Source organism: Oryzias latipes, chromosome 9 (genome assembly GCF_002234675.1).
Source record: "Oryzias latipes chromosome 9, ASM223467v1".
NCBI lineage: Eukaryota > Metazoa > Chordata > Actinopteri > Beloniformes > Adrianichthyidae > Oryzias > Oryzias latipes.
Window position 1 is genome coordinate 13,055,931 of NC_019867.2, and position 19,902 is coordinate 13,075,832.

A 19,902-nucleotide genomic window follows, 5' to 3' on the forward strand; every position below is an offset into this window, starting at 1 on the left:
CAAATTCTTGGTAACTGCACACTGGTCCAATCCATTATGTAACTATTATTTTAATGCAAAAATGTAAGTTTTGAGCCCGACTATAGACATATAGGCGTTAATCTATTTACGACTTCCACAAGTCATTGAACTTACCACCAAACCTATGTTTAATTTTTGCCCGCAATTTTCCCTTCCAGGTCAATATTTACATGCGCTGGTGTACAGTTCTTTAAAACCCGCTACACTGCAACTACGTGTTATTTTTATGCTAATATAAAATATTGCAATGGTGAGTACTATGGGTAATTGCATGATTTAGCACAATGCCTTGCCATTAGGCTTTATTACCCAGATCTGTGAAAGTTTTTTTTTTGTACCTGACAGTCAAGATTATGGGCAAAACAAACCCGGTTATGATTGCTGTCGCCGCTGCTCTGCCTACAGGAGGCTGAGAAGTAAACTACCAAATAGGAATAGAGTACTTAGCCAGGCAGGTGGCTTCTAGTCAGCAATGTGTCAGCCAAAGCAGCTCATACTGTAAGGGTTGAGTGGTTAAGTTGTCATGGTCGTCACACAAGCGCTAGCCAAACCCCAACAGCTAGCAAAGAGCTGTAAGAATTAACGCAGTAAGTGGCAGACTTATGTTTAATTAGCTAGATTTAGCTAACGCGAACGGCTTCACTTCCGATGTTTAATATCACAGACCTGCACACTTTCTGAAAGGCGTTTCCTCTTGAGCAAACGATGTCTAAACGCCTTCGAAACACGGAGGTCTGCGCAGACTGCACTGCTCCAGGTAAGAAAGTTGACATTTGACACTCTTTTTCTTTGACATTCAAAAGGTCTAGTTGGTGGATTAACTTAGATTACCAGTGCTCTTCGCACTTTGTGCTCGAATTTAGCTTTTCCAAAGCAAGATGATATGCCAACTGGTAAAAACAGATGACCGTCTAGCTTCTCTTATAGCTGCTTTTTTCTGTGTTTCTCATTAGTTTTAGACACTTAATAGCTGATGAGTCTCAGTGCAACACTGTTTTAGTTGTTGGTAGTTAAACGTATTTGTCCTACTTAGTAAAGTGTAGGCAAGTGAGTGTAAATTGAATATTTAGTTCTTTTCTAGCTGAGATCTATCCACATGTATAAAATCAAATGTTAGTAGTTACAGGGTTGTACCAACATAAGGTCCCATGAGCCCCATGAATAAAGCCACTAGTTGTTGAGTTCAATATGTAAGTTAATGTCTAAACAATTATAATAGTTTGTTTTAAACCTTAAGATATGAATGAAAGCACACAAATTATCTTCATTAAATTGAACTTTAATTTAAATAAAAATCTCAGTTTGCATCAGTGGCAGGTATAATCAAAGCAAATAAATCAGTTGGTATTCAACAGTTTTCTGAGATAACTAACAGTCTGCTTTGCTTTTGGCAGCTTGTTCCTACAACCGAGTCAGAATGTTTTGTATTGTTTCTAAGGTACTTTGAAAAGTTCCCTTTACTGTAAAGAAATGACGCAACATTATCAACAGGCACAGGAAGCAAAACAGGATGCTAAGTGAATTGACCGCACAGTCTTAGTGCAGACGATTTTTCTTCCCTATTATGGTGCCATAATTTGCTTTCATTGTGATGGAACATAAGAAAAAAAGCTACACTTTTCCCACACTTTTCTTTTTCTTTAATAAAATATACTTCAATAAAACACACCAGGTTTGTTTATTGCTCTGTTAAAAAGAACAAATAGTTGTGCAAGTAAAAGTTGTCCAATCATCTAAATGGTACCAGTTGTTAGGGGTAAATATTTTTAGATTTTTCAAGATGTTCTATTAGATTTAGCAGCACTTGTTGTTGCATGATGCAGAAATGTCAGCAAGAAGTGTTGAGATTGTGGGGGAACTAGGGACAAGGAGGCAGAATCAGACCACCAATGCTTGCAGCTGTTGCTGCCTCACCTCAGCTGCTGTTTAGACATTTACAGGCTTTGGCGTCTATCATGTTACACCCCTCCTGACACCAAACGGACAGTGTTTAGACTGAATGGGTTTGAGGGTGAGTATGGCTATATAGTTTGTGGTATTTGGTGTCACAAAGAGTTTTTAGGGGCCGGTATTAGAAAACACTGACATGCATAGTATGTGAAGCATGCTTAACGGGTTAGGCTTGAGTACACATTTATTTTGGTTTCAGAGTATACTGTAACTTGCGACCACGGCCCTTGCATTACCCAAACGTGTAGCTCTCCAAACATTCATTTGCTTGTTTTCCTGACATGATTTTGAAAGAGGAAGCTGCTCTTTTAGAGTTTACCAATGTTAATGCTCACTTCCTTTGAAGATGAGTACGTGGTGCCGACTACAAATAAAGGTTTTTATACGTTAGTAAGTCACTTTTAGGGTTATTTCAATTGATCATTTTTGTCCAAACAAGTTTATTGTTCTTGACTTTGGAGCCTGTTTTCTTTCTGATTATACACTTTGGACTCAGAAGGACACAAAGCATTTGATGCTTTTGTGTTTCAGTCCCAAAACGGGTAAAAACAAACGGCCTTTAAAGAGCCTCAGTTTTGCCCTTAAACTTCAGAATACTAGATTACAAGTTTTTCATTAATATTAGGAAACTTTAAATCACACGAAAAAGCTTTTAGTGTTGAACTCCAGCTCAAAATAATTTAGTATTTTATTTGTATTAACCTTCAAATAACCAGGTGAAAAACAAATTGAGATCAAGATCTCTTTTGCAAGGGTGACCTGGCCGAGAGGTCAGCAGCACACATCACATGACATAACAATATGAATTGAAACAATAAGAAAAATTAAGGTGCAGCAAAGAAGATTAGTGTTATAACATGCAATAGATCTTAAACAGTCAGACATAGGGTGCAAAGGTTATAAACAAAAAATGAAAAACTCAATTTTTCAAGATGTGCAAGCTGCATTAGTTGACAGTACGGGCTCTGACGGATGGGTTCTCTATCTCCCCGACACAGAAAGGAATGAAAAAATCTAAATGAAACAGGCTTGAACATTTTTGTTTGGTTTGGAGAGTATTCCAAGCAGAGGCAGCAGAAAAAACTGAAGGCTTGTTTCCCAAATTCAGTCCAAAAACAAGGGGCATGCAGATTAAAAACATCATTAGAGTGCAAGGCAAAATGACCAGAGGTTGTTTGAAGACGAGAACAGAGATACGAAGGAACCAAACCAAGCAGCGCCTTATAGAGCAAAGTTTTCCTGTGCGTAGACCTTCACCAGCTCAGAGAGGGCCACTTAGCTCTGGCATACAGTTCACAATGATGAGTCAGGCGACAATGACCGGTCACAAACCTCAAGGCACAGTGATACACAGTATTCAACGATTGAAGTCAAGTGGACGAAGCACTCGTGTACAGAACATCTCCAAAATCAATCCAAGGTAAAAAAAAAATGTAGCTGATACAACGGGACCGTTGCCGTGGAGCAACCCCTTCCCCTCCCCATTGCTGAAAGCTCGGAGAAGGGAGCTTGTGGCCCGCCCATCGTATTTTAAACCTGACAAAAAGGTCTTTAACAAATGGCCTTTTTTTCATCTGCTCCTGGTTCACAAGTCGAATAAAGAAATACTCAAAAATATAATTTTAATTTTAATTCTCATAATACTGCAGCATCATTCGGAAAAAAAAAAGAAGTTAAAAACACTAAAACACAACGGTCATCTGAGTGGATCTTTAACAAACTTTGTTTCATCTAATTAGTCATGCATTCTTTTAACTCCAAATATGATATGCTCTTGGTTAAGTCAGTTTGAGAAGCATGAACAGGAAGTTCTTCTGGGATTTTTGTATTTAAAAAAAAATGTATACCCAGCAAATGTTAGAATTCTAGAAATGTGACAAATTACTGATAAGTTTAGCCTAAACTCTTATCAAACAACAAAAATGCAAATGAAATCATCCAGACAAAGCAATACTTGTTTCTTAAGTAAAGGTTTTTAATGTAAACTTTTTAAGTAAGTTTTTTTTCTTTTCTTTTTCCAGAACCCCGGTGGGCTTCAGTGAACAGGGGTGTGTTGATTTGCGACGAGTGCTGCAGTGTTCACCGAAGTTTGGGCCGACACAGCTCTCAAGTTCGTCACCTTACCCAAACGCCATGGCCTCCTTCACAGCTACAGGTCAATGATGCACAAGTAACTTTCAATTTTAACCATTTTTACCACTTCGAAGTGAGTGTGCAAAAGTTACAGTTTAATTTTCACAAAATGCACAGTGACTGGGAAAATGAAGCAGTTGAGGATTTGTACCACTGTTGTAAAAAATCAACTAGGAATAAAAAAAAAAGATGGGAAATCAAACTGAATACTGTTAAAATCGGAACCACAATGTCAGAAATAGATCATTCACGCTTCTATTTAACAGAAACGGTATACAGAAGTGATTCAGTGACCTGTAAGGTACACATAGCTGCAGTAACATCAGGTTTAGCCTTCTGAATGGCAGCAAAAGTATTTCAAAGGATTTCTGCAGTGTCTGACTTGTGGCATGAGGTTTTTCTCCAATAAAATTCTCTGACTGTGCTTTGATTCCCATTAACTGGCAGATGAGTTAACCTATCCCAATCCTTTGGCAAAGTTATTTCATTTAATTCAGATATATTTTCTATTATAAATATAGAATGTTGGTAGCTTCACAGATGGTTGGGTAAATTTACCTTTATATAGGGAAATATATCCCAAAACACACAAGACATTTTTAGCCCACACTAACCGATACATTGGTCTTATTCATTTGATTAGATTTTGTTTTATTTCCCACAGATGGTTCAAACCATATACAGCAATGGGTCAAATTCAATCTGGGAGCATTCGATCCTGGACCCGGCGTCTGGGTTGAGTGGAAAACGCAAAACTAACCTTCAGGACAAGCTGCAGTACGTCGCAGTTAAACTCTTGTTTTGTTTTCATATAATACTGTGTTTTGTTTTTTTGTTTTTTTTAGTTGAGTTATTCTTTCCTCTTATTTTTGAATGTCAAAAGCCCAAACAAAATGGAATTCATAAGAGCCAAATATCAAATGCTGGCATTTGTGCACCGGATGCCCTGTCGGGAGGATGACAGCTCTACAACCAAAGACTTAAGCAAGGTGAGGAGGATAAAACCTTAAAGGAATTCCACAAAGCTCAAATATGCTGTTAAAAAAGCTTTAATGCATTTCTTTAAGATGGTTCTTTTTTCCTTATTATTTAGCAACTTCATTCAAGTGTACGCACAGGAAATCTGGAGACTTGTTTGAGATTGTTATCCCTTGGAGCACAAGCAAACTTTTTTCACCCAGTAAGACTGTTACATTTTCATTTTCCCTTTTTAAATACCTTTTTTTGTGTGTTGCTTTTAGCTCCTGCAGTATTAGTACATTTTTGGTAGGCTAACTGACTGACGTCTCCTTCAGGAAAAGGGAAACACTCCTCTGCACGTCGCTGCAAAAGCCGGACAAGTTTGTCAGGTTGAACTTTTAACCGTGTATGGAGCAGATCCTGGAGCTCCGGATAGTAACGGCAAAACTCCTATTGACTATGCCAGGTAACCCATTCTTTTTTTCATTTATACTGGATAACCAACTGCTTTTTGAGTTGTTAAGTTGCATGTGTGTGCGTGTGTTTTCAGAGAGTCGGGCCACCATGACTTGGCAGATAGGCTGGTGGAGATTCAGTATGAACTGACTGATCGACTGGCCTTCTATCTGTGTGGACGTAAACCTGGTATGCAGGGGAAGGGATGTGTACTTTGGTGTTGTAAATGGAGAAAAACATAATTGCACCCTTTTTTATTTTCATTGCTCATTTCAGATCATAAAAATGGTCAGCACTTCATAGTTCCACAAATGGCAGACAGGTGAGAAAGAAAAAAGTGTTGCGTTACAATAATGCAGAACTTTAATCGGCTATACGCACGTGTTACTTCTGCATTCAATGAAAGACTGATCTGTCATTTCCGGTTTGGAGGGTCAATTGCATAACTGTTATTTAAATGAAAATGGCAGAGTTTTTAGAGTTTACTTCTGAAGCTGCCTAAAGAGACAATAGATGAATCTGGCTCCAGTGGGAGGTCAGGTGGACATGTTAAGAACATGTTATTGCAGGGTTCATGTTGGCCACAGAAATGTAAATAAACATGTCTAGACTACTAAGACCACTATATGTCACTAAGCCTGTGACATAGACCTATATGTTTGGGGTTAAATCAGGATCAGCTTAAAGTGACTGAAAAACTAGATTGTACATTTGGAAAAAAAAAAAAAAAAGAAAATTTGAAAACCTTTTTTAAATTCAAAACTACACACTGTAATAATGTATAATTTATAATAATGTATAATTTGAAACTTGAACAAAAAAAAAGCAGGAATGAAAGGCGAAACAAACAACCATTCACTGTATAATATTTAACTGGGCGTATCGCATCTGACGTCATCCATAGAAAATGCAGTGCTTCCGGTTCAATTCAGTCGCCATTTTTCCACTAAATTTCTGTCGCCATGTTGGAATCAGATGTCCTCAGTAACCCGTGATTGGTCCCTGCTGGTTTGAGTCTACATTTCTATGGCAACCACTCTCTCCAACCAGGAGTGAGCACGTTGGGCCTCCACTGAAAGCGAAAAATGTCATGAAAAAAAAATTGGATTAGCAAAAAAACGTGTTAATAAAATGTAGAAGAAAAAGAAAAGTTATTCTGACCAATAAAATGACTGAGTAATAGCTATTTATTTCTCAATAGAAGTCTATAGGATTTCTGTTTTATGTTTTTGCAAACAGACATTGTTTTGGAGAGGAAATGACATCACCATGACCTCTATCACCCGAGGTCATTTATGTTCCAGTAGCCAATGGGCTCAAAGCCCCACCCCCACGCAAAATTAGGTTCGACTCCAAAAAAATAAATTGAAAACTGAGGACTATACGAAAAACAGAAATTGTGGATACTAAATAGCAGATATTAACAAATAAAAATTTGTTTCAAATTTTGTAACGTTTTAGGTTTATTGCTCTTTTTAAAGTCTGATTTTTCATTCACTTTAAGCTAATTCTGATTTGACCCCATATATATTTGATCTTAAAATTACTGCCTTAAAAACCCTTAACATTTCTTGATTTTTCCCGGAAAAATGTCACAGTTGCATGTATAGAGCCCATTGCAAATTTAGGTTGATTTGATAGAAAAAGTGGAGGCTGTCACTCAGTGTGTGTGAGATTCTTAAATTGCTTGCATGAGAGGAGACAGTCTCTAACCAGCAGACGTTTAGAAAAGAACGCAGTTTTTATTCAGTTGCAACCATATTTAATTTTCGTTTATACCTGCTGTCCTTTGGAACAGATCCATGTAAGTAAAATATGCATTATATTTATTCTGAAGTATGAGTATATTAGGAGGCTTTGATGAAAGTTTTTTTTCTCTTTGCAGCAGCGTAGATTTATCCGAACTCGCAAAAGCTGCAAAGAGGAAACTGCAGTCTGTGAGTACATAATCTGAAATCAAACATCTTGTTTTCTGGTTTTCTATTTGAGTTGTTTTTTTTTTAACATGATAACCGCTGTCTTCATGCAGCTCAGCAACCATTTGTTTGAGGAGCTGGCCATGGATGTGTATGATGAAGTGGACAGAAGAGAGACGGATGCAGGTAAAGTAGATTCAAATACACGACTAAGACTGTTCTGTTCAGCTCAACAAATGCCCTTTTCAGTGTTTGAGCACTACTGATGTTGTTTTAATGTTGTCTGCAGTGTGGTTGGCCACACAGAATCACAGCACCTTGGTAACAGAAACAGCTGTGGTCCCTTTTCTTCCTGTGAATCCAGAGTATTCATCAACAAGAAACCAGGCAATATTTCATTTGAGCACATTTATGGATCAATGATGAATTTAATCTAAAGCAAGATTTTTTTTTCTGATTTAGGGACGACAGAAGCTTGCAAGATTTAACGCACATGAATTTGCAACTCTGGTGATCGATATCTTAAGTGAAGCGAAGCGCAGACAGCTTGGGAATTCTGCAGTCATTCACAAAGGTCAGCCATTTTTTAAAAATTCGAAACTCCCATAAACTCTGTAAGGCTTCACTGATTAGAGCTTCATTTTGTTTTGCCTATTTCAGACAGTGTCGAACTTATTTTAAAGAGTGTAGCCGTCAGACACTGCAGCGACAGTCAGGACACCGACCAGCCCGATTACGACAGCGTGGCGTCCGACGAGGACACAGATCAAGAACTCCTGTCAAGCAAAGGGGATAGGACCAAGGTTGTTTCCGGTTACATTCATAAATAAAAACTCTTAATGATGATTCTCCGTCGTTACCACAGTATTTTTTTTTTTTTTTTTTTACCTCTTCAATAGAGCCTTGACTCTGACCTGTCTGACGGTCCCATATCTATGCAAGAATACATGGAGGTGAAAAACGCACTCTCTGCCTCTGAAGCTAAGGTCCAGCAGCTTATGAAAGTCAACAACAACCTAAACGATGAGCTGAGGCTGATGCAGAAAAAGGTATCCCACCTGGGCCACCAATAAGATCACTAACCTCGGGGGCCGGAGTGGGAGTGGGAGGGGGGCACCCCCTTTCTAAAAGGCTGGTCTGTCAGCGGGAACCAGACGAAAAGGGATTCTCCTGTGTGGTCATCATGCATGTTCAGAGCCTAAACACAAGCTTTTTTTTTTATTTTGTTTTGTTTTGATGAGAAGAAATTCGTTCATTTTGTTATTTTGATGTGATGTTAGAGCCGGTGATGATGTCATCAATGTTACTAACAAGCATGTTTTATGCATGAAATCATTCATGGCAGTTTCTGTTTCATCTTAACTGAATTTGTATGCAAGTGTCATGCTTCATCACACATGTTTATGTTTACTTTTATGTTTCTGGATGAATTCTAGTGGTTTTTTGTTTGTTTGGTTCCTGTAGTTTGATTACATTCAATACATTCATTTATAGATGTGACCTGTTGGGTTTGAAAAACTAAAGTAAACTTGAATCAAGCCCCTTGACAGTCGGAAGGAAAATTTCCATTATTTTTGAAAATATTTTTTATTTTATTATTATAGAACCCATTCATAATTGGATATCGACATTGTGGAGAAAATCTGTAAAGGCATATAGCTCTTTATATAGTCTATTCATTCCCTTTTTGGGTTTAAAAACAACTATTTATTGCCCTGTACAGGTATCAGCTGTAAAGTTACAAGTGTTGAAAACCGTTTTTCCTGTTTTCCTATATTTCCTTAAGTCCTTTACATTTCTTAAGTCAGTCGACTCTTTTTCTTTTCTTTAACCTTTATTTTACCAGGGGGTTCCTATTGAAATTCAAAACCTCTTTTTCAAGGGAGCCCCGGACAAAAATCAACAAAAATACTTTTCAACCGTCTTTTGCTTCTTGCATTCTATGCATTTGCAGTCTAACTACAAAAAGTTTGTACATTTCTGGCAAGTATTATGGCAAAAGGCTGAATTAAACATGACAGTGTTTGATTACCGTTTTTATTACAGCGTTTATGCATTGAATGTTTTAACTAACAATTCTGCTGTCAGATGTTTTTGTTTGGTCTTTTTTACAGAAAACGATATTTTACGATTATAAGAGTTTGGTTTAAGTTTCAGCAGCAGTTTGAGATTTGCATGTTTAACAGAACATTTGAAGTTATTTTCCTTTGACAACCCTGAAAGTGAAAACCTCTTTTCTTCTTGCATCATGTAGCAATAGAACAAAAGCTGAGGCAGCATACACTGAGGATGGTTAAGGAAAGTGAACAAAGCTTGCTTGGCACCTCTTAGTTTTACTGCTAACCGTCTCTTCCAGCTGCAATCTCTGCAAAACGAGAACACCTCTCTCAGGCGGCAGGTCACGACCAATATCTATTACACCCCCAGTGGTGCAGACTACCCTGACCCCTCCAGCCCCTCAGCCCTGAAACGCCGCCAGTCTGCCCGGGCCAATCGGCCCATGTCTATGTACGAGACTAGCTCAGGCCTGAAGCCGTATCTCCCCAAAGGGGAAAGTCACTACACAGAGGAGGGTGTTCCCACCCTGCAGCCCTTCACAGCTCATGTAAGTACGACCTGCTCCCTGCTCTTCTTTGCACTTCCATCTCTCCTGCTCTGTTTTGATTCAGTTTCCTCGTCTGCAGTTGTTTCCTCTCTGTCCTGCAGTGGGTTTCTTGCAGTATTAAAGATGCGATCAACATTTTAACTCCATGTATTTGATTCCATTTCATTTGGGCCAGTTCATCAACATTATCTGCATGCATTTCTCCTTTAGTTTTTTGTTAATTGGTGTGAATGTGTAACAAAACAGATAAGAAGATGCTGTTACAGTGATGAGCCCTGAGTAGGTGTACTGCTCTTTGATGTCGATGAAGCATTAAAACTACCATACAAATACTCTTGTGTTTTCAATGCATGATTCTCTAACTCACACTTCTCATCTTTTTAGACAAGGTTTTCCAGATGTGCTGTCACATCAGTGAAGTAGTTTAAAAAGTATTAATACAAAGTGCAGTAAATAAATGCATGAGGATCTGTGTAAAGAACTGTTGTAGCATCATTATTACTCCTAGATTGATATATGAATGTTTTCCTTACTGTCACAGTTAGAAACCTTATCCATTATTTGTCAATTAGCCACTGCTTTTAAAATCCATCTGTTTCAACCTTCATATGCAGTTGTTTTTATACAAGAGATTTGAACCCTGTCTTTAGACAAAAGAGGGCGCTTTTGTGACCACCTCATCATCCCTCCCCTCATTTCCATCCGCCCCGTCTTGGTTGAAGGAGGACAGTTCTCTAAAGGTTAAGTACATCCACATGTGGCTGACATCTCATGGGAAACTTGAAAACCCACTTGGATTCCATTTCTGGCTGTTCCTCCACTCTGGCCTGCCTGTGTTCTACACCCGCCACACTGCATGAGCCACTCGTCCTCTGGCTACCCTCGTGGTCAGACACCTGCTCTCATCAGCATCGTCTTCGTTGCACTATCGAACAAGTGAATTGGTTCGTCTTTGCCTGAATGCTGCAAGTCCCTCAGGTGTTTGATTTCTTTGTGCTGTCAGTACATCCATCTGTTTAAAAAAAGGTTCTTGTGTGAAAAATACTTTATAAATTACAAAACATATATATTTTTGCTTCCAATGTCTTTTTTTTTAAAACATGTTGGCTATTGGTTTTCAGGGTTTTTATCTGCCCTCTTTTAAATTCATTTTTCAAACGACCTTATAAGGTAAGTCGTTTCATATTTGCAATAACAGCAACAGATGCCAAACTCTGAAGGGGATCCTGGAATGCTTTGCCAGTAAAAAAGATGAGCCATCTGTTGAGGAAAACGGTGGATCTGTTGTTTTTAGGGGAAAACCTATTTAAGCTGATTTCTAAATCAAGCTTGGCTGTGCTGCATTACAGTTTCCTCTGCATGCAGGAAATTGGTTTTGAGGCAGCAGTGAAAGAATGTGAGCTCACGTCTCACAGGCGAGGTGAGACATGAGGAAACTTGTCACGTCTGGTTACTGAAGCATCGTGGAGTCGGTCGTGTCAGTTAGATCTGTCTGCTGTGAAAAGAAGACAATTTTAGACATTAGAAATGTATTTTCCTGCAACAATCTCATACTGCAATGTCCTTAACTGATGTGAACAAACTCCCTGATACTTTTTTTATTTACTAATGCAATATAGAACTCTATAAATCATGCGCTCTGGCTCCACCCCTTTACTGGCCTGTGATCTTCAGTCCCCTGCATTGCTTTTACTTGTCACAGTAATGTCATTTGTTCTATTTTGAAATTGCAGATGCACAGGAAATGAAGTGGTAGAGTTAAAGCCCTTTTGCTTTTAACTAAATTAACATAGAACATCAAAATGGGTTTTTTAAAAGCATTTTCAAGGTTTGTTATGAAAGTGGGAGCTGCTACACATTTCTTGTTTATATCCCTCTTTCCCTGCAGACTCCAAAAATGGAGAAGCAGAGCAGTGTGCCAGAAAGCGATTATGACAACCCTTTCATTGACTCAGAGGTGGATGACACAAGGTGGGCCAAGGCTGTGGCTTATTAACAAATAATAAAAGCCAAAGATGAAACATTTTCAGTTTTTTTCTTCAGTTCATGCAGAAGAGGGAGGTTCAGGAGCAGCGGCTGGCTGGGAGAAGCCAGCTCCATCCCTGAACTGGAGGACGCGGACTGTGACCCCGCACTTCCCAGCACAGAAGATGTCATTCGTAAAACCGAGCAGATTACCAAAAACATTCAGGAGCTCCTACGAGCAGCTCAGGAGAGTAAACACGACAGGTGCGGGTCGCAGTACACAAGAACATTTGCGACTCATTTTAGTTTTGCTCCCATTTTAAACTGGAGTCACTCCTGTTCATCATTACACCCAACAGTTGTTTACGTTATTTTCTATTTCCTCTGTCACCCTCCTCCTCTTCATTGTTCTTCCACTGTGCCCCACTCTGACATTTTTATTTTGGCCTCTCCATCCTTCATCCTGGAAGCAGACCCTGTGAGCGAGAGGGTGTGCGTCGGCTCAGGCACAGCCTGGGATGCTTCAGCACTCTGGTACCTTGGGCTGAGAAGGCCTCTGCTCCCCTTCAACCCCTCACCTTCCGGTCCACTGAACCCACCTCCTGGTACTCTGGCTTCTGTCCCTGCCTTCCAGGCACAGTTTCATTTTCCTCCCCCCCACATGTCATCTTCTCTTTGTCACCTGCAAACAACCTGTTTTCTGTAGTGACTTGTTCCTTTCTTTAGCTGAGGCAGTATTTTTTCTGATGTCAAAGCAGCATGGTTTGAAGTGAAAGTTATCAATTCTGTGGATTTGCTTGAACTAACTTTTACTTTATTAATTTGTGACACTATTTCTGTGTCATTTAAACTATAATTTTGTGGTTTTTGGACTGTAAAATCGAAATATTAAGTTCTATTCATTCTCCTTACAGCTTCATTCCCTGCTCAGAAAGAATCCACCTTGCTGTGACAGAAATGGCTGCACTTTTCCCCAAGGTTTGCAAGAAAGCTTTGCATTTTATTTTATTAACCTGGTGCGAAAATTTATTTTTACAGGCAAAGAAAGCACTTTTTTGTGTTAGCGTTGTCAATTGAAATTTCCTCTGCAGAAGCCACGCTTGGATACGGTGCGAGGCTCCCTGCGCTTGCTGACCTCCAGCGCGTGCCGCCTTCAGAACGAGTGCAGAAAGGTTGTGCCTTCAGAGGGCTGCCCGGGTCCGGACATGCAGCTGGTCACCCAGCAGGTCATCCAATGTGCTTATGACATCGCCAAGGCAGCCAAGCAGCTCGTCACCATCACAACAAAGGAAAACAACAACTAAACAGAGTTTAGAAGGCCTGCAAAGCCTTTAGCCTGTCAGTTTAAAAAAAAAACTTTCAGTCATTTTGATTTCAAGTCTGTAATATATGCATGCAGTTTTTTTTAACTATTATTTATGATCTAAAAATATCTAAACAGGAAAAGTCTGACAAAATGTTTGTGTCATAGGTGCATAAATCGTGTTTTGGGAAAATAAACTAGCATATTGCTGCCAGAGAGCCTATTTCACATAATTACAAGTACTGTAGTAGAAACATCTCAAGAGAGAGGACGACATCAGGAACGCACTGAGAAAATAAAGCACAGAAAAAGTAGCTCAGTGTTATCCGTCCAAAGCCACAAATGGATGCTGATATCCCAAATTATTAAGGAACTTTAAAAGCTTAAGTGGCTTCTATGTGCTGCACTGCATAAGCATCAGAAATCACAAAGTTGAATATTTAACAAAAAAAAAGCATGCAATGACTTTCCACCCAGCAATGTTTCGTCTCTGGTTTGTTTAATGCGCAGTGAAATCCTGTTTGCAGTGGACTTCCTGCAGCTATTTATGCATGCGCCTTTGTCATATTGATATATGCAAGTAAGACCTTTTCTGGGGCAAATAAGTGCTTTTTGCCATATTTGTTCTTGAGAAACAGACTCCACAAACTGCTGTGTACCGACGCCGCTACACTGCTGCTGTTGAGAAGTTCAAAAGCAATAGTTGTGCCTCCATGTGTGCTAACATTTGATTCACTTTTAGTTTTGTATTTGATGTGCAATAGGAAAAAACTGTAAATGTCTTTTGTGTCATCCCCCCAAAAAGCATCATGTTGTAATATTATTTTCAAATAAATATAATTTATAACAATTATGTTTGATTTATTTTTTTAAGTGTATGTTATGCTACAAATTATGAGGATTGGAAGTGTTAGAAATAAGTGATAAACTACTTTCTTTTAATTAAAGCTGTTTTATTTTAAAAAAATTGATTAAAAAAAAAACACTAAACAACTCTCAAAATATAAATCTCAAAATATAAAATCACATTTTTGTCAGTACTGGCATTAGGCCCACATCAACAACAAAAAATCAAAGCTTACTTCACTCTTCATTAACTCTCACGTCACCCTATGAAAAGGCACAGGTTTGTGAGTTTTGATCAAAAATAGCTCCCTTAGTGCAAACAAAAGATTAAGGACAGTCTGGGAAATGATCTCAAATGCTTACTGGAGTTTTCAAACACTGTCCCCCTTTAAAGCTATTTTCTAATTTGTGCCACCTATGAGCCTCTGTAAAATCATAATTTACATCTAAAATACTTTAGACCTATTAGATTGGCAATTAGCAATGACAAAATGTCCCAATGGCTGAACTCAGCCCTTTGTGGACATAAGGGAGTCCTTTGTCTATTAAAGCTCATTCTGAAGCCCAGAGGGTTGAGTCTTGTGGGTTCTTCACGTCCAAGCTGACCGTGGCCTGCTGTGAATCTGAAAGGAAAAGTTTAAAACGTGTTTTAGAAGCTGAACTGTGGATGAATGTGATCTGTCTGCAGCAGCTGAACAAAGGTTTACCTTTTCCTGGTAGCCTTTCTCAGCCATGCTCTGCATCTCCAGCCTTAACTCCTGCTTTTGGATTTCAAGGGCCTTTCTGTTCTCCTCCTCCTCCTGCTCCATCAAGTGCTGCTCCTCCAACTGTTCTTGCTGGTGCTGTTCCATCTGGAATGAACAAACTTGTTTAGGATTTTTTTATTTAAAAAAACCCACAAAAACAAATAAGCACAAGTCATGTACTTATCTCCAACCTGAGCTTTTAGGTCCTTTGCCCTTGCTGTCTGACGACCCTCTTCTTTCTCCTTCTCCTGCCGTCTTAGCTCCCTCTCGAGCTCCAGTTCTTGGATCAACTCTTCTCGTCTTTTCAAGGATTCCTCCTGGGCCTCTCTGTTTTTCTGCATTTTCAGCTCCAGCTGTTGCTGTCTCCCCATAAGCACCTTATCCAGAAATACATATTGTTTTGATCAGATACCGGTACCTAAATCTTTACTTAGCAAAACTCTTCCAGACTAACCTCCCGCATGAGCCGTTCTCTGGCTTTCCTCTCCTTCTCCCACTGAGCCTCCCGCCTCTCCCAAACACGTTGGGCCTCCTCTCTGAAATCCGCAAGTTGTGTTGGTTCGCGTGTAAAATAGGAGTCAGCAGAGTCCCTGCACGTTGAGACTCACCTGTGAAGGCTTTCAAACTCAGCCTCTCTCTGTCGTTCCAACTTCAGCTGCTCTTCAATCACACGTTTCATCCAGGCAGCATCAGCAACAGCTCGCTCTCTCCGTACCGTCTCCAGCTTCATTTCCTCCTGCTCCCCCTCCAGCAAAGCTGCCAGGATCCTACGGTCTGCCTCCTTGTGTTGGGACACAAAATTAAGGTAAAGACGCATATGAATGATTTGTTCGGATTTAAACAGCGCTGTGGAGGGGATTTACCAGCTCTCCTTGAACTTGCTGGGCTCTCCTCTTCATCTGAGCTCGATATTGACGGATGAGAAAATGTCTGTTGAAATCCAAAGCATTATTTGAACAAAATAAATGACATGGCTTGTGAGTAGTTGTCTATTTTATATCTTTCTTTACCTAATTTCAGTCTTTTTCTGCCTTTCCTCCATCTTCCTCCTCTCTTCCTCTATCTTCTCTAACTCCCACTGTTGGTGCAGCAGAGCGTCCTGCTCCTTTTTTAGACGTGTGGCCTGAAACAGAGCAGAGTATTGCCACTATGTTCTGAAAAGCACAACTGTCTTTTCAGACAATCTAAATACCTCTTCCTCTCTCAGGTAGAGCTCTTCCATCTGTTTGCGAAGCTCTTCTGCCGTCTTCCGTTCCTCCTCCTTCTTTCTCTCCTCCGCTTGCTTCATCCTCTGCAGAGCCTCCTTTCTACTCCTCTCATACTCGTTTTCAAAGTGTCTCTTCTCCTCCTGCTCCGTCACTTCTTTCTGCAATTTTTAATGAGAGCTGTCACTTGCAGCAACCTTTTTAATAATTCACACTGTTGATGTGATTAACCAAAAAAGATATCAGAGTTGATACTGTGCTCACAGAACACACACGAGCAGCGATTCATTAAAAATGCACGTTACAGAATACCTGCTTGTGTCAAAGGATGAGAGCGGATTTACCGACTGACACATTTTTTAAAGCTTCTGCTGACGTGCAGAAGACAAAAATTGGTTGAAAAGCATTGTTTCTTCAGTGTGACAAATGCTGTAATAAACAGTAGAAGTGCTCTACAGCACCAAAGTTTGACCTACCTGTTTCTTCTCAGATATCTGCTCCTGCCACTGGCTGACAACATAATCTTTATGCAACGCTGACTCAGCCTGCAGACAGAGTAAGTATGGTAACACATCCACAAGAGACATCCAACTAAACTTGAGCTCCACCGGATGAAATTCCAGATTTTTTTATCCAAAACAAAAAAACAACAACAACACTGGACTCAAGTTAACTGAGAGTCATAAACGTACCTCTATAATTGCTTTGGGGTTTAAAGATTAAGTGGAAATCTGGACTAAACTTCTCAGGTTTCTCAACTTGATAAGGCTCTAGATATCCAAGATGTTCATTTGATACTTTTAAGCCATTGATCACCAGTCTGACTTTAAGGGCTTTTTTGGGTCGCTTTTGCATCAGTAGTTCAAACGTCTCTACCTCTCTCAGTTCTGGGCTGTTTTTCCTCCAGTGTTCCTTCAGCAGCTCCTGTGCCAGCTAAGAACAAAGAAAAAAATGCTTGTTTTTAAGACACTGAACTTTAACCATTTTTCAAAAACATAGTAAAATATATTTGCAGCAGTCAATCAAAACTATTTAATATAATATGTATTATGTTTTCTATATGTGTTAAGGTCATATTTCTAGACAAGTCCTGTGAATCAAATGGACCGGATAACAGACACTACTCAGAAAGTCTGACAGTCTGCAGCAATCTGAGGTGTGTTAACAAAAAAAAAACAAGAACCAATACAATCAGTCTTTGCAGCTCAGTCCTTGAATATCATAATATTGTCTAATCTATAATTTGAGGTGAGATTATTTAGAAGGAAGAAAATATATGGGCCACCATGGTTTTCCCGTGTAAGTAAAGAAGAGGTGATCTTCTCATCCTGCAGCTAAATTTTAAATTAGCTTTCAAATAATAAATGCAATTTCTGCTGCGTGTGTGGACATGTAACGAGCTAGTTGAAAGTCAACACAATTGTTATTATTGTGTAATGTGGAAAAATTCAAAAATTAGGTTGCAGATTATTTCCCTCTTTTCTGCAGATCAATTTTGCACCATAAGATGAATTGAATTACACACAATTAAAAAAGAACTATAAGACAGCATGTGTATATATCTTTGGGAATTCTAGTAATCAAAACTGGACTCACAAAAAATCCAAACTGCCATGAAAATAGATGACCCAGTAATCACAAGTTCTGTTCAAATAATAATATGAAGTTCAGACACCCTCTGTTCTGTTTGGCACATATAATTTCTTTACAGAAGACTAAATTGACAATATAATTATCATTACCAATTGGTATGCAGCTAATGGAATAGCATTACCTTTTTCTTTCTGTCCTCTCTTGCCGTACGAAGCTCTTCAGTTTTCTGCACCAGCCGACTTTTCAGTGTGTTCCTGTCAGGAACCAGGGCCCGGAGCTCCGCCTCCAGCTGGTCTCGCTCCCCTTGAAGCATGGCCCTGAGCCGATCCCTGCGTTGCTCCAGATTGGCCTTCTTTTCCTCTTGCAGTCTCTGATTATGGTATGCTGACATACTGACAAATAATTGGGAGGAAACATTTGGACCAATTTGTTTTATTTGTTTTCTATATACCTTGCAACTCTTATCTTTGAGTTTTAAGATTACTAAAGTTATAAACAGTTTTAAATATGAAACATTTATTCACATAATTAAACAAAAGTAAACTTTCCCTGAAGTTTTTTCCCCTTGAATGATTATTTGATAATCTGAATTTTCTCTATTTACAAATTAGAATAAGTTTATTGAGAAAAAGATATTTTTTATGGAGTCTACAACTGTGATCTAAATTGCAGATCCATAGGACTGCTCTGAAACTGCTTTGAAGTCCCACTCCGATCATGTTTTGATCTACTGTAAAAGCATTCCTAGTGGTATTTTATTCATGATTATGCTGTATTCTGCTCATATCAAGAACCTGTGTTGTTTTCTACGACATAGTTTCAGTAGAGCGACAGGAGTTCATCAGAAATGTGCCTCTTAGTAGTGGGCATAAACAGCCTGCCCTCATTTCCCATTATCCCTTTGTCTAGAATCTCTCCTGTTAGCTTACAGGCCCTCAAACGACAGGAAGCTTTTTCAAGCAACGATTTGAATAAATAATCTGAAATGCAGTTTTAATCTTAATTTTCTTAATATATGTCCCCCATCATGAGAAAAATGCTACAAGAACATGTTAAAAACACTAAAAACATTATTTTCATTGTAGTGGGTCTAGTATTAAAAGTTGTATGTAGTTGTAGTTTTAAAAAAAACCACACACACAACGAACAGAAACTCTTGAGTGTTCGTCTTCGTCATCAAACAACCTAAAAGAAATCTATAAACATGCAAAGCAGAGTTGTTGGATGTTCAGATTTCTGCATGAGTTGATAAAGTTATTACTTGTTTGTTTATCATATTGCTGTGATCATGTAAACAGCCTCTCTCTCTGTAGTCACACTGCAGGCCCTGAGGCTCACAGTGGCGACTGTAGTCCCACTCATCAACTTTCCTGATGGAAACAAGAGGGTTACCTCTGATGGAAGGAGCTCCGTGAGCCCCACGCCGCCTGCCTCAGGCTGTGGAGGTTTTGCTCTCTGAAGTACCGAGCGTGCATCTCCCACTGCTGCCGCCACCGCGCCTCCTGCTCCCGCCTCCGGGACAACTGATCGGCCGCCATGCGGGACCGACTGGACAAATGGGTCGACAATGTCGGAAGAGCCATGAATGTGAATTACTATCAGGATAAAAAAAAACAAAAAACATATTTAAAGTTTTGTTATTCAAGACAGGTACATCTAAACTACATATGGAGTCACAAGCATAAAATGTAATCAGCGATCAATGGACCGTTGGCACTGGTACACAACAACAAAAAGCATTTTCTCTTCACTGCTAGTGCTACGTCAGTGAAATATCTTTGTCGTTAAAACACCGACATGTTTCAGAACAATTGCTATTTTGTTTAAAAACAGCATTAAAAACCTGCATTTGTCCAGCAAAACTAAAGTTAACCACCAAAATAAAGACAACGATCATCATGGGTGCATGCATCGTGTTCGTTGTAGCTGCATTAGTACTACCAGCTTAAATTGAAATGCATTATTAAAATCAGATGAAACACAGAAGAGTTAAATAAAAGAAAAAGGTATGACGTTAGATTCATAAAACAGACCGTAACTCTAATTTTTGAATCGTCTCTGCAGTCGTTTTCCATAGTTACCGCTTCACTTCCTAGTTACTCCCACACTACGGCATCGAGTAAAGACCAAAATAGTCCACAAAAGGAAATCGCGAAATCACCTCAGCAGATTAATTGGAGCACTTAACTATATTCTACTGCAA

At 39.2% G+C, this 19,902-nt stretch overlaps 2 protein-coding genes across 14 annotated transcripts; one reads left to right on the forward strand and one right to left on the reverse strand.

Moving 5' to 3' along the window:
* Window positions 1-405: 405 nt before the first annotated feature.
* git2 (GIT ArfGAP 2) lies at window positions 406-14,162 on the forward strand. Of its 12 annotated transcripts, XM_023958473.1 has the most exons (23): window positions 406-608; window positions 686-778; window positions 3,993-4,126; window positions 4,769-4,881; window positions 4,988-5,093; window positions 5,198-5,284; window positions 5,400-5,530; window positions 5,615-5,709; window positions 5,797-5,842; window positions 7,319-7,324; window positions 7,406-7,457; window positions 7,550-7,622; window positions 7,726-7,823; window positions 7,899-8,010; window positions 8,097-8,239; window positions 8,336-8,485; window positions 9,793-10,041; window positions 10,692-10,781; window positions 11,930-12,012; window positions 12,085-12,270; window positions 12,480-12,611; window positions 12,921-12,984; window positions 13,098-14,162. In XM_023958473.1, exons 2-23 carry the CDS (start codon window positions 727-729, stop codon window positions 13,308-13,310), a joined length of 2,415 nt encoding a protein of 804 aa, XP_023814241.1. In that variant the 5' UTR covers window positions 406-608; window positions 686-726; the 3' UTR covers window positions 13,311-14,162. The 12 variants fall into 12 exon arrangements, with proteins under 12 accessions (XP_023814241.1, XP_011477480.1, XP_011477484.1 ...); XM_011479178.3 differs by having other exon boundaries at window positions 407-778; XM_011479182.3 differs by having other exon boundaries at window positions 407-778; window positions 12,480-12,540; window positions 13,098-13,362.
* Window positions 14,163-14,245: 83 nt separating this feature from the next.
* On the reverse strand, window positions 14,246-19,835 carry tchp (trichoplein keratin filament binding). 2 transcript variants are annotated; one of them, XM_011479188.3, is made up of 13 exons: window positions 19,733-19,835; window positions 19,092-19,294; window positions 17,881-18,091; window positions 16,983-17,039; window positions 16,583-16,651; window positions 16,094-16,267; window positions 15,912-16,024; window positions 15,765-15,831; window positions 15,510-15,682; window positions 15,356-15,437; window positions 15,093-15,278; window positions 14,863-15,006; window positions 14,246-14,778 (listed from the first exon to the last, which is right to left on the reverse strand). In XM_011479188.3, the coding sequence occupies exons 2-13, from the start codon at window positions 19,280-19,282 to the stop codon at window positions 14,746-14,748; spliced, it is 1,500 nt and encodes a 499-aa protein (XP_011477490.1). In that variant the 5' UTR covers window positions 19,283-19,294; window positions 19,733-19,835; the 3' UTR covers window positions 14,246-14,745. The 2 variants fall into 2 exon arrangements, with proteins under 2 accessions (XP_011477490.1, XP_020561607.1); XM_020705948.2 differs by having other exon boundaries at window positions 19,739-19,823.
* Window positions 19,836-19,902: the final 67 nt, after the last annotated feature.

What these genes read in the sequence shown, in the direction of transcription:
- git2 (XM_023958473.1), top strand. Translation starts at nt 727, where the DNA reads ATGTCTAAACGCCTTCGAAACACGGAGGTCTGCGCAGACTGCACTGCT. An exon ending in TGAGGCTGATGCAGAAAAAG is followed by an intron (nt 8,486 to 9,792) that starts GTATCCCACCTG and finishes CGTCTCTTCCAG; the next exon opens with CTGCAATCTCTGCAAAACGA. An exon ending in CAGGAGAGTAAACACGACAG is followed by an intron (nt 12,271 to 12,479) that starts GTGCGGGTCGCA and finishes TCCTGGAAGCAG; the next exon opens with ACCCTGTGAGCGAGAGGGTG.
- tchp (XM_011479188.3), bottom strand. Translation starts at nt 19,282, where the DNA reads ATGGCTCTTCCGACATTGTCGACCCATTTGTCCAGTCGGTCCCGCATG. An exon ending in CAGAAAAAGACTGAAATTAG is followed by an intron (nt 15,832 to 15,911) that starts GTAAAGAAAGAT and finishes GGATTTCAACAG; the next exon opens with ACATTTTCTCATCCGTCAAT. An exon ending in GAGTTTGAAAGCCTTCACAG is followed by an intron (nt 15,438 to 15,509) that starts GTGAGTCTCAAC and finishes TGCGGATTTCAG; the next exon opens with AGAGGAGGCCCAACGTGTTT.